The 13,917-nt window shown below is 40.5% G+C and overlaps 1 protein-coding gene across 2 annotated transcripts in view; it reads right to left on the bottom strand.

Moving 5' to 3' along the window:
• Nucleotides 1-191: 191 nt before the first annotated feature.
• HTR1D (5-hydroxytryptamine receptor 1D) overlaps nucleotides 192-13,917 on the bottom strand; it is a 111,195-nt gene continuing 97,469 nt past the window's right edge. For both annotated transcript variants that reach the window (XM_077481748.1, XM_077481749.1), the window contains exon 2: nucleotides 192-2,123. In XM_077481748.1, the coding sequence (XP_077337874.1) occupies nucleotides 374-1,504 (1,131 nt within the window). In that variant the 5' untranslated portion in view covers nucleotides 1,505-2,123 and the 3' untranslated portion in view covers nucleotides 192-373. The remainder of the gene's footprint in view (nucleotides 2,124-13,917) is intronic.

Genomic DNA, 13,917 nt, shown 5'->3' on the forward strand with positions numbered 1-13,917 from the left:
GTTATATCAAATAATTTGTACTTTTCAATATACCGGGAAAACATGTCATTCATGTTTTGATAGTGACCACCTAGCCACCTATATTGAGCACAAAATATACAAAACATAATGTTGATTTCTTTGCTTCATAAAAAAATAATCATAAAACATTTTGGTTATAGTGGGTGCACAAGTAAAACAATAATAAACTATTCCTTAAAATATGTTTTGTTTTTAATAACATTCCTGGCATGGATGTGATGGCTTTTCAGATCTAAAAGCAGTAAAGTTCAATATTATTTTACTGGTCTTTCTTAATATTCATTCCACAAATATTTATGAAGTTAGCAGCATCGCACACTTCTGTATGACAAGGATTACATTCCAGAAAGTTCTAGGAAAGCTTTTTAAGTCTTATAAGTTTTTGAAAAGCTTGTTTAAAATCTTCATTGAAAGCTGTGTATATTACAGGGTTGATAAGAGAGTTAAAATATCCCAGCCAAGTGAACAAGTCAAATAATAATGGATGGAACCAGCAAGCCTCTCTACATATAGGTAAGACCAGAGACACCACAAAGAAAGGCAACCAGCATACAATGAAAGCCCCGAGAATTATTCCAAGAGTTTTTGTGGCTTTTCTTTCTCTGGCTACAGACAGCCTCTTCCTTTCCAGAACACTGTCTGTAAGTTTTATCTTGATATGGTTGATACACACTGGAGATACTCCAGTGTGCGGATGACCTCCATGAGAGTTTACATTAACTGAACAGAAAGAAGACCCAGTTGAGCCAGTGATTAACTGAGCAGTAGTAAATCTCTTTCCATAAATGGATGGCGGTTTAAGAATTCGTGTCCTTGCTGCTACGTATATTCTTCCATATAATATGATCAACAATATTGTAGGTATGTAGAATGCACCACATGTCGAGTATATAGTATAAGAAATCTGATCTGTGTTGATGGAACAATCCAGTTCTTCTTGAGCTTTGGCTTGTCTCCAAAAGAGTGGTGGGATGGAGATGCATATAGATATTACCCACACCACTGAAATCATTGCAACTGCTCTCCCTGCTGTACGATGCTTAGAATATTCCAGTGCATCTGTGATGGCCCAGTATCTGTCTAATGCAATAACACAGAGATGGAGTATGGAAGCTGTACAACAGGTGATATCCGATAACAGCCAAATGTCACATATTACCTGACCAAATGACCACGAGTGTTTTACAGTATAGACAATACTTAAAGGCATCACTAAAATAGACACCAATAAATCTGTAAATGCTAATGAACCAATCAAATAATTTGCTGGGGTGTGAAGCTTTCGAGTCATATATATAGTAATAATTACAAAAATGTTTGAAAGAAGTGTTGCTAGCGTTAATAATGATAAAAGCAGTGAAAGTGTGATTTTTATTCCTAATACTGTTGATTCATCCCATTCTGTATCTGTCCCAGACAAATTTACAAAGATCTCTGGCACGATGTCAAGCTGTGGGTCCAGAGTTTGGTTATAAAAATTCATTTTTATATAATTTATTGTGGTGAATACCTTCAATTTATTTATGCCAATATTTTAGATTATTTGTGTGCTTTTAGTGCATAGATTTGAGTTTATGTATATTTTTGATTTAGGTCAATCTTGTTTTAATTGGTTGGTTCATTTAAAAAAATAAATACATTCAATTTGTATATTTAGCATTAAAGTTCTGTATATTTTCTTGTTCAATTTTTTTTATAGCCAACAGTTTCAAGAATATTTTTCACATTTGTGTTAATTAAACAATATTTATCATATATTGATAGTGATAATATTTAATGCTGGATTATATGATGTAAAATTGTGCAGTTATAATGTTTCACTAAAAATAAACTTTTTTTTTTACATATACCAGCATGGTTTCTTATTAATTAAATAGCGGGAATGCGTTATTTTGCACAAATATTAGAGAACTAAACTATAATGCTTCCTCCAAATAAATCTTTGAACTTTCTCATCTGCAAAGCCTAAAGGCCATGGCTCGTGTTGATCTGGGGAGAGTTTACAATATGATGTTATCACTGTAGTTATACATTTGACAGCCATTAGAATCTTCAAGCACTTCTCAATGCTTCTCAAAGTTCACTATGAAAAGTGTTGTGTCCTAAAAAAAAAAGGAAAAAGAAAAATGTTAGATTAATCAAATTATAGGGATAATAAAATAAATATACATTTTAAACTAAATAATATTATTAAATATTGTGTAGAAGAAGGATGATGGCATGAAGGAATGTTCTCTTATTAAGTCTCAAACTAAAAATATTGCACTAGAGTTTTTTTTTTTTTTAGAATCCTGTGTATCGACAGAAATATTTAAAGTGATATCAAAACCACGTGCTCTGGGGAATCTGTGTGGGTGTGTTCCCGAGCTGGCCTGTGTACGTCCATAGACACACACATAGCCCTACTTGACCATGCCTTCTGCTCCTTCCTCACAGTATTTAACTGACAGGAGCAGGAGCCTATGATCCTATTGTATCCTGTGAATCAAGAAAGAGAGGAGAGTGGGACTGCCAGCGGGGACAGTGCTGGATCATGATGAGAGGTTTCAGATAAGTGTTTGGGGGGTGAGTAAAAAACTTGATATCCACCGGTGGCCCGCGATCATTGCACAGAGAGGCAGAATGGGGAGGCATTTCCCAGTTCTGCCTAGCAACATGCCAGGGATCACTGCTCCCAGTGATTGGGAGCAGTGATCTCTGTCATGTTCTATTGAGCCCATCCCCCCTACAGTTAGAACATGCTGAGGGAACACAGTTAACCCCTGTATCGCCCCCTAGTGTTTAACCCGTTCCCTGACATTTAAATAGTAATCAGTGCATTTTTATAGCATTGATCGCTGTATAAATACCAATGGTCCCAAAATAGTGTCAAAAGTATCCGATCTGTCTGCCGCAATGTTGCAGTCACGATAAAAATTGCAGCTCGCCACCATTACTAATAAAAAATATTAATAAAAATGCCATAAATTAATCCCCTACTTTGTAGCTGTAATAACTTTTGTGCAAACCAATTAATATAGGCTTATTGTGGGGTTTTTTTTAACCAAAAATATGTAAAAGAATACATATTGGCCTAAACTGTAGAAGAAATTCGTTTTTTTTAATATATTTTTTGGGGATATTTATTATAGCAAAATATAAAAAATATCTTTTTTTTTCAAAATTGTCACTCTTTTTTTGTTTATAGCACAAAAAATTAAAATCACAAAGGTGATCAAATACCACCAAAACAAATCTCTATTTGTGGGAAATAAAAGGATGTAAATTTTGTCTGGGTACAACGTTGCATGACCATGCAATTGTCAGTTAAAGCAAAGCAGTGCCATTTTGCAAAAAAGGGCTTGGTCAGGAAGGGGGTAAATCCCTCCGGGGCCGAAGTGGTTAAGGTAAAAAAACACCTAGACGTTAGGACAACTTTAAGCCACATTTTTGTGCTTTCGAACAAGCTTCTACTGTTCTGACTTTACATGTTGCATGTTTTCTCTTGATTAGTATCTCAGAATTAGGCATAATTGAAATTGGGAGTTTTTTATTCCCTGAAGCTTTGGAAAAATTGCAAACATTTTGTCAAAATTTCGCTATTGAAGTCAAGAGGAAAGGATGGTTGTCACAAGTGCTATGGGCTTTAAATGGTTTAAGAGGGTTGATAAATCTACATTCAACCACAAGTTCTGGGATTTATAAAAAAATATATATTAAACTTGCAGCCCCACTTGGTGAAATTAGAGGTATTGGTGAAGTTGGTAAAGAAGTGAGTCAAATCCTCTGTAAAAGAGAATTTTTTTTAGATATATTGCCTTCAAACAAGGATTACAGGAGGTTAAACTTTGAGTGGGATTTGACTCAATTTTATGATTAGGATAGTGTTTTTTTCCATTTCTTGTTTTTTTTTTGTCATACCACATATAAACTTGCAGGGATTTTTGCCTTTCTTGCCTTTTGAGTTTTTGAAAGGTAAAGTAAAACAGCAAAAAGGTAATGTAATAATTATTGTATATATTGTTGATGCAGGGATTTTGTCTATATATCTACATACATTTTTTCGCTGTGCTGGATATGGAAGAGGCATTGTTTTCACCATCACCTGTAATGGTAGGTAGGTTTCCACAGGGGAGACCCAGAGTAGTTTTTCACCTTTATTTTTTTATTTATATATTTATCTCATGGAGGAATGGATGCACCATAAATGGTTTGTTCTCCTTTTCAAGTGGAAACAGCTGATTGATATCATTGGACCTCACCACTTTATCAGTTACACCTGTACAATCATGTAATATTTTGTTAATATGTGTGTATGGTGATTGTGTTCAATACGGTTTTGACAAAGCGCTTATTTAGCACTTGAAACTCGTCAACCTTAACGATGGGGCGTGACTGGAGGTGGATGTGAGAGGACAGCTCTCCCTCTCTCTGCCCCACACACCTGAGACACCTGAGAGGCTGATGGGGATATGGAAGCCAGCAGGGGATGTGGGAGAGGCATCAGGCTGTGCTAAAAATATCTCCTAAATGGTCCTCCCCCCAACACAATCCCACTAGCCTGGTCAAGCTGTGCTGATGATGAGAGATCCCTTCCTACCTTGCAGGTCAGAGTACTGCAAGGAGACTAGTTCCAGCAGTCACAGTGTGTATGGCAGATAAAGAGCCAAGAGCAGTGAACTGTGTCTCTGAGGATCATCCCATGTGCGCTGGATGCAGGTGAAAAACCTATTTTTTTCCTCCCCCACTCTCTGCTTTCTCTGACTTTTTTTGTCTTTTTTTTTTCTCTTGCACACTGTCAGCCAGGACTGTGTTTATCATTGATATGCTAACAGTGCTGAGCTGCTGACACACTAAGGGCCGGTTCACACAGCGGGCGATGCGAGGCGACACGACTCGCCTCGCCTCGCTCCCGCAAGTCGCCCCCGTTCTGTACAATGGAACCGTTCTGAGAGGAGCGACTCGAGTCGCTCCGACTCAGAAAAAAGGTTCCTGTACTACTTTTGGGCGACCTCGGGGCGACTTGCATTGACTTCTATACAGAAGTCATCTGCAAGTCGCCTCTGAGGTCGCCGCAGGTCGCGGTGAGGCAAGTCGGAGACGCCTCGCCTCGCCTGCTGTGTGAACCGGCCCTAAGGGAACAAACCTTTATTATTGAGTCTGATATCCCCAAGAAACAGTGTGTGATAAGGAGCTGGATGATGGGACAGATCTAACTGCAGTTTAAATGTATGCAGAGAGCAGAGGCTTGGAGGATTAACCCCTGCAGCACTGGATGAGAGGCAAAAGCCTGTTTTTTTATTTTTTTATTTCATTACCACTATCTCCTGCTTTTCAGCCATGCAAATTGGATCTGAGCCAAAGTGGAAGACAAGCGGACGCATTTGGTAGCTTTAAGGACGATAAGCTAACAATATATAGCACCAAAACCTGATCTAGTCTGTTCTTTTAGTGTACAGGTAGCATATTGCATTATGGTGTTTCATATCCAATGCTTAAGCTTGAGAGATTTTTTGAGGTAACCCCTCAGCTGTATTTCCTATTGCAAATCTTGTCATATATACGCCACAGGTTATATATACCAAACCTAGTAAATCCAACATGTGAGCATTGTCTCCCTCTATTACCCTGGACTTAGCGGACTTATTGTATATCATTTCCACCCTATTCTCAGTACATCTAACAAATTGCATGCTGAGAAAAGAGCCGTGTAGAGATAGCGCACTCCATTTTACTCCTCCCCCACTACCTCCCGGTGTAGATTTTGGAAACTGGACTGTGAACAGTAATCTTCTTGAACTGTGGTGGATCGCTTTTCTCCCCTCTCCACCTTGGAAATTTTTTTATTTTATTTTTTTGCCTACTGGTCCAGCGTATTACGCTATTTAGGTGGCAGGCTTTAGGGGACAGCGGAGGAAGGGAAAAAGGGGGATTGAGATAAAAAAAATTGGGGAATTAAACCACCCGACTATATGCTATTATGCCATCGCAACGCACCACAAAAGTGAGCCAGGCAGCAACAGCTAAACTGGGGAAATTTGCCCACGCACAAGGTCAACTTTCTGAACAGAGCTCCCCTAAAAACAACAGTCGAGAATTTAGTATGTTGTCCAAACTACAGACCGGGGCCTCTGCTCCTACCACAAGAAAGAGTCAGGGACATGGACAGGTAACTCCTGTGAAGGCAGTGCATCCTCCTGCAGGAAACCCTTTGGGGGAGAGGATGGAGGATGCTTAAAAGCGGTCATTATCACCAACTAAAATGGTAGCTCTGGGGAAAGCAGAACCATCATTGAGGGAAGTACTGAATGCAATTAACTCTTGTAAAACTTCCATAAATGAAATGTCTACCCAGCTTCAAACTATTCAGGAAGACATGCCCCTCGTTAGGCACGACATGCAAAAAGTATGCAAAAGGACTACCGCCCTCGAGGGGAGGGTCAGCCTATTAGAGGACGACATGAACCCTTTTAAACGGGAGATAAGGACTATAAGGGAACAAATGGCTAACTACCAGATAAAGATCGACAAAATGGAGAACAGGATGCAAAGGAAGAACGTGAGGATAGTGGGACTCCCAGAACATAGTGAGGGTACGGATCTCACTACATTTTTGGAAAAATGGTTTAAAGATTTATTTGGAGAACAGTCCTTCTCACCCCTTTTTGCACTGGAAAGAGTTAATAGGACCCCCTCTAGGCCTCCCCAATCAGGAGCCCCTCCAAGACCCTTATTGGTAAAACTGCTTTACTATAAAGATAAAGTAACTATACTAAATAAAGCCAGAGAAATGGGTAATATTCTTCACAATGGCAATAGGATTTCTATATACCCAGATTTCTCACCTGATCTGCAAAAAAGAAGGGTTAAGTTTGGAGAAGTCAAGCGCAAATTGCAACGATTAAAATTGAACTATGCACTGCTATAACCGGCAAGACTACGTATAAACGCCCCGGGGGGACTGTGTTTTTCAATACCCCGGAGGGAGTGGAGAACTGGATAGTAACCTATAGTGGGAGACTGTAGACCAATCTGACTATATTGCCCTGGACTTTCATTAGCAATATGATTTTGTTTAAGACACAAACCACTACACTGTTGAATAATTTGGGGAGAGAGGAGGGTGTTGGTGGTGGAAAGGGGGAGGGAACAACGAGCATACCACCCCATGTTTCTAAGGGGTGGAGCAAAGAGTTCTCTCTATTTGCGTTGTCTGTTTTGTTACGTTTGTCTTGTCTTGTTTGTTTATTTTATTAAATGTGGGTTGTATGGTTTTCTGAGGGGGGGGGATAGGGAAGGAAGAGTGTGAGAACACAAGTTTAAAGTTGATAACACTTAAATTGATAGATGAATGCAAAGGTCACATTAGGAAGCCCCAAAATAGGCCCAGTGGGCAGGTGAATGGTGTGCATGGGTGTATGAGATGGAATAAGTGGGTTGCTTGGTACAAAAGACTGTGTGAACACAATTATAGGCATGAGAGGAGGTACGGATGTATGGGAGGGAATGAGTGGTGGGTCTGGCACAAAAGTTTGTTCGATTTAAATCACAGGTTTGAGAAGAGACACTATGGAGTCACAAAGAATGATATGAGAAAACCATATAAATTTGAAAAGGCACTGGTTAGATTCACTTAAAAATTTAACTTTGATGGTTATGCGCACCCAGATTAAAAAAATAAATTTTGTGCTCATGGAATGTCCAGGGAATGGGAGATACAGAGAAAAAAGCAGCAGTCCTCCTGATTGCAAAGACATATGAGGTGGCTATCCTTTGTTTTCAGGAGACACATCTTACTAAAATCTCTATTCCCCAATTGAGATGGAGGAACTACAGTACACAGTTCCATTCAGTACACACCTCCTATTCTAGGGGAGTGAGTATATTTGTTAGATCAGGGGTGGCTTTCTCTTGTATGCAGGCTAAGGTGAATGAATATGGGAGATACATTTTTTTATTTTGTAAGATTGAGAACAGAGTCTGCGTATTAGCAAATGTGTACCTCCCTCCACCCTTTAACGTTTCGATCCTTTGTGAGCTTGCCGAGTTTGTTTTGGATAAGCCGAGAGGTGATAGTAACGAGGGACTTCAATATGGTAATGGACCGGAGACTAGATAGGTTCCCCCTGGGGACACTAACGGGTGGTGTCATGGATAGCCAGCTTCCCCATATTTTAAGGGAGGCAGGATTGTGGGACATCTGGAGAATACGGAACCTGGAGGCCCGACAATACTCGTGCTTCTCCAGGACATATTCGACACTCTCCAGGATCGACCTAGTACTGGGAAATGATGAAATGATGTCTATCATAAAGAATGTGAACTACAGACCAAGAGGTCTGTCGGACCATCCCCCAGTGACAATATCACTAGAGCTGGGCGAGTGTAACCATCCTGGGGAGTGGAGGATAAACCCATTTTAGATCGAACTGATGGAGGATCCGAATGAGATATTGGCATCAATGGGGGAGTTTCTCGATTTGAATAGAGGTACTGCCTCAGAAGGAATAGTGTGGGACACTCTGAAGGCTTTCCTAAGAGGCATAATGATCCAACAAATCTCAAAAATTAAAAAACAGACTAAGGACTGGGAGAGACTAATAGGGGAGAGGGTAACTACAGCAGAGGAACAGTATATCCATGACCCAACACCGGATAGACTTAGGAAATGGATAGAGGAACAACAAAATTATTGATTAATGACTCTTAGAAAAATAGAGAATAAACATCTCTTCCAGAAACAATTTGCCTTTGGAGAGGGGGAAAGTGCAGGACGTATGCTGGCACAATTAGTCAGGGTGAACTCCCCCCCATCCGTTATACCCACGACAACTATAGAAGATGGAAGGGTATCCTCATATTCTCCAGAAATAGTGGGCAAGGTTAAAGAATATTATGAGGACTTGTATAGATCACAACAGGAGGAAATGGGGGATGAAATGGACAGCTTTCTCAGGGATCTGAATTTCCCCTGTCTTGGTGAGGCAGATGGAACTGAGTTAGATAGACCTATAACGATAGAGGAAATACAAAGGGTCACTATTGAGATGGCGCAACAGAAACCCCCTGGGCCCAGACGGACTCCCGACCGAGATATATCGGCAGTATGGGAAGGTATTGCTTTCCGAGCTGTTGAGGGTATTGAATTGGTCATTAATGAGGGGAGAGCTCTCCTCATCGATGATGGAATCTACCATAATCACCATACACAAGGAGGATAAAGACCCACTTGATCCTGCCTCATATAGGCCTATCGCTTTATTAAACACTGACATAAAAATACTGGCAAAGGTCTTGGCGGCTAGGGTGAACAAGTTTATACTGCAACTCATCCACCCTGATCAATCAGGTTTTATATCCGGAAGAACTACTAGCACAAATATAAGGAGGGTATACTTGAATCTTCAGGTCCCTACGGATGAGAGTGGAGAGAGGGCTATTTTGTCTTTAGATGCCGCCAAGGCCTTTGATAGTCTTGAGTGGCAGTATCTCTGGAGAGTTATGGAGACGGCCCAATTTGGATCGGGTTTCATGAAATGGGTAAAAATGCTTTATAGGGCACCAGAAGCCAGAGTAAAGGTGAATAATGAAAAGTCCGATAAATTTAGACTGGGGAGGGGGACAAGACAAGGGTGTCCCTTGTCACCCCTCCTCTTTGCCATTGCAATTGAACCTCTGGACATTGCCCTGCAGTCTTCTGCTCAGGTGAAGTGTCTTAGAAGGGGAGACTTGGAAGAAAAAGTAGCATTATACGCGGATGACCTACTGTTATTTCTTGGCGATACACAGGATTCCCTTCAGAAAGCTATGGATATTATTAACAAATTTGGCCAAATTTCGGACTTTAAATTGGTAAGAATAAATTGGGAAAAATTTAGCCTTCTGCCAGTAGATCCTCTGGGAAGCCCCTTGCCTGAGGAGGTGAACCAGATCCAAGTAGTAAGTAAATTTAAATACCTAGGAATAAACGTATCCAGAGACCCTCAACAGTACACAGCAGATAATATAATCCCGTTACTGAATACATTTAGGAGGAAGACAAAAGTGTGGAAACGCCTGCTATTATCTGTGGAAGGTCGCTGTAATTTAATCAAAATGATATGGATGCCGCAGCTTCTCTATGTATTGCATAACTCCCCAATTTGGTTATATAAAATGTGGTTTCAAAAGATAGACATGGTGTTCAGGGAACTGATTTGGAAGGGTGGGTCGGCAAGAATTCGTTTGAGTACTTTGCAGTTACAAAAACAAGAAGGAGGAGTAGCTCCCAAACCCCTTTAGCTACTTCCTTGCGTCACAACTCCGTATATGGGGGGGGAGTGTAATTTAGAAGGGGGAGAGGCAGGGAGAAAAATGCTCCTACAAAATACACTACATGACTCAATAGTGGACGCTCTGGAGGCAGAATCCTTTCCATTAGGTCTCCCTACTTTGAGATTAATGACACAGCGAAGGCCATATTAAAATACAGAGGATTTAATGAGTATACCCCCTTATGGAAGAATAGCAAATTGGGAGAACTGCAGAAGATGGGGACAGTAAGAGAATGGGAGAGATGTGGAATAAAATTTATCGCTCAGCTATACCAAGATGGTGCCCTGAAAACCTTTCAGGAACTGAGAGATTATTTTGCTCTACCAAATAAATTCTTCTATAAGTATTTGCAGGTCAGGCACGCACTGGAGTTTAGAGGGAGGACCGTAGAATGGAGCGCAATCTCAGTTCTTCAAAAAATAATTAATGCAGAAACAGGAAAAGGTTTCATTTCAAAAATATACTCACATACAAACAAGGGGAGAATGGGATCACTCTCTCTCTCTCAGAGGATGTCACATCTGTTCTTATTATATAGAACCTATTATACTCCTCGTAAACTTTTTCAATTTTGCCGACGGCCGGATGCAAGCTGCCCCCGGTGCGGGGACATGGAGGGAGACATGATTCACATGTTTTGGAGATGCCCAAAGTTGATCCGCTACTGGACGGAGGTGACAGGAACCATTGATCGGGTGTTTGGAACCTCCACCAGGATGGAGGCGAATATTGTCTCCTGGGATTAGTTGAGGGAGTTGGAAACCTGGGAAGCAGCCAGACGGCGGTTCTGAGATGCCTATTTCAGGCAAGGAAACTGATTGCCCTGAGATGGTTGTCGGTGTCGCCTCCGTCCAGTAGAGAATGGATAAATAGCATGAATGTGGTAATTTTTAAAGAGAAAGCGTTATATATAAAACAAGGGACTTTAAAGAAATATGACAAGATGTGGAAACCTTGGTGGGAAGCCAGAGGAATTGATATGTGAATAATAACAGTGTGAAAAATAAATATTTTAACGATGAAAAGTGACCCAATAAGAATTCAAGTAAGAGGGCAAATCAAGAGGGTGGAAGTGTGCAAGAATGGGGATGAGAGGGAAGTGTGATAGAGTCGGAATCTAGATTACATGGAACATCAGCTAGGATGGCCCTCATGATACCAATCCCCTCTTAGGCCACCCAAGATATGAACCATCCTTTTTTATATTTTTATCTGATAAGGTGATGGGAGGGAGGGGGGGGGGGACTGAGGGGATGTTCAATTTTGATGTATTTTGTAAACAAAATAAATATCTTAATAAAGAAATAAAGTTTAAAAAAAGAAACTCATCAACCTTTTTTTCCCCTGCCAGTATGCCTTGTGCCTGTTTTTATTGATGATTTTTTTGAATAAAGAAGCCATTCAATCTTCTTTCTTCACAAGTATTTGGGGGGAGGGGGGGCTTGGCTAACAAAAGAAGGTTTCTAACCTTAATGCAGAGACTGCACTCAGCCTGAGTGCTTTAGTGCAGCTTGTCTGTCACAGCATCCTCGTCACTGGATTTGATCAGTGACTACCCGTCCATACGGGGTGCAGGGACGCCCCCCCAATCCATGAACATGGCCCCTAATCTACATGCAGGGCACCAGATGAGAGAGAGCAGCACTGCTGCACTTAGTCACAGCTCTGGATTGTTTTTACTTCCAAAATACTTACATGAACCTAATCTCAATCCAGAGCTGTGACTAAGTGCAGCAGTGCTGCTCTCTCTCTCCCTCCTTACTGGACTCAGTGAGATCAGCAGGAGCCATTGGCTGCTGCCGCTGTCAATCAAATCCAGTGATGAGGATGCAGGCACAGAGCTGGGCGGCAATGTGTGTGTCAATGGACAAACAGAGCACAGCTCGGCTTTAAACCCGCACATGTACCACTATGGGAAGCAGCTTCCTTTGGTGACACTCAGAGAATAGCAGAAGCCCAGAACACCAGCAATGGGGCCTGAGAAGAGGAGGATTGAGATTGATGCTCTGTGCAAAACCATTAGACAGAGCAGGTAAGTATGACTTGTTTGTTATTAAAAAAAAATAACTTTACAATCACTTTAAGGCTGCAGTGGCATATGCAGGTTTAAGTACAGGTTATAAATGAACCAAAGCATGTGGTTATTAGGACACCATGCCCCTTTGAGGAGGAAACAGATTACCATTCCCTCTGCATGGGGTATTGGGCAGGGAAATGTGTACTCTTCAGGTTCAGGCAGGGAGATGTTATGCTCAATCAACATTGGATTTGCTCAAAGAACATTCTCAACTCCATCAGTTAATTAACACTGCTGAATGTATTGTTCAAGTAGTTTATATGAGAATGGGAAAAATGAGACAACATAAAATCAGTAGACACCCTTAAAATAAATATAGACATTTAAAAAAAGAATGTAATATGTCTGTGTTTTGGAGGTTATATACACATCACCGCTTGAGGAATAAAGTTTATACAATGTTTAGTGAATGCTAACAAAAGCAATAGCCTGTGTTAAACATTTATGCATTGAAGTGGCAAATAACAAAAATAAGGATTTGCTGTACTATGTTTAATATAATGAAAGCCAAAATAGTCCTGAAATACAAATCAATCATGCAAAAAAGCCACGCGCTATCATTCCAATTTGAAATTGGCAGATATATTGTGATAGATAGTCCTTTCCTAACTAATCTGAAAAAAGAAGATAGGAAGCTAGTGCATGAAACTTCTGGAATGTCAAGGGTAACCTGTAACCTGTACTGGGAGAAAACAAGGAATGCCATTGGTGTCTACTTAAAATGCTTGTGATTTACCAACTTCACAAAAAGTTAGACAAAATATGCCTCTAATTTCACCAAGTGCAGCTGAAAGATTAATGTATATTTTTTGCGGTGATATTTGCCTTTCTTCCATATTATATATGTTGCCTTTTGAGTTTTTGGACAGTAAAGTAAAACAGTAAAAAGGTAATGTAATAATTATTGTATATATCCTTGATGCAGGGATTTTGTCTATATATGTACATACATTGTTTCGCTGTGTTGAATATGGAGGCATTGTTTTCACCATCACCCGTAATGGTATGTAGGTTTCCACAGGTGAGATTCAGAGTCGTTTTTCACCTTTATTTTTTATTTATGCATTTATCTCATGGAGGAATGGGTGTTCCAGAAATGGTTTGCTCTCCTTTTCAAGAGGAAACAGCTGATTGATATCATCGGACCTCACCACTTCATCAGTTACACCTGTGCAATCATGTGATATTTTGTATATTGTGTGTATGGTGATTGGTTTTGACACCGGACGCATGGATTTTTTTTTTGAAGCACGTGATTAGAGACTGAGGCTCTAATTGGCTTTAGAAGGGGTGGGTTTTGGGTGCAGAGCATTGCGTTCTGAGCCGATCCAGTTGTGTGACAATAGCAAATTAATTTTTTCTATTATCTTCCTGATTCTCCTTCTTAGGTCTCCCAGGCAATCTGGTCTCAGGACCCACTTTGGAGGAGAAGAACACCAGTGCATTGTATGATAGAGATGGCAGTAGGGCTATCAGGTGTGTGCGGTGGCAGTCTCCTCCTCGTCCATGTATCTGGCTGATCTCCG

Source organism: Lithobates pipiens, unplaced genomic scaffold (assembly GCF_037356315.1).
Source record: "Lithobates pipiens isolate NorthernLeopardFrog02 unplaced genomic scaffold, aLitPip1_a1.2 Scaffold_16, whole genome shotgun sequence".
NCBI lineage: Eukaryota > Metazoa > Chordata > Amphibia > Anura > Ranidae > Lithobates > Lithobates pipiens.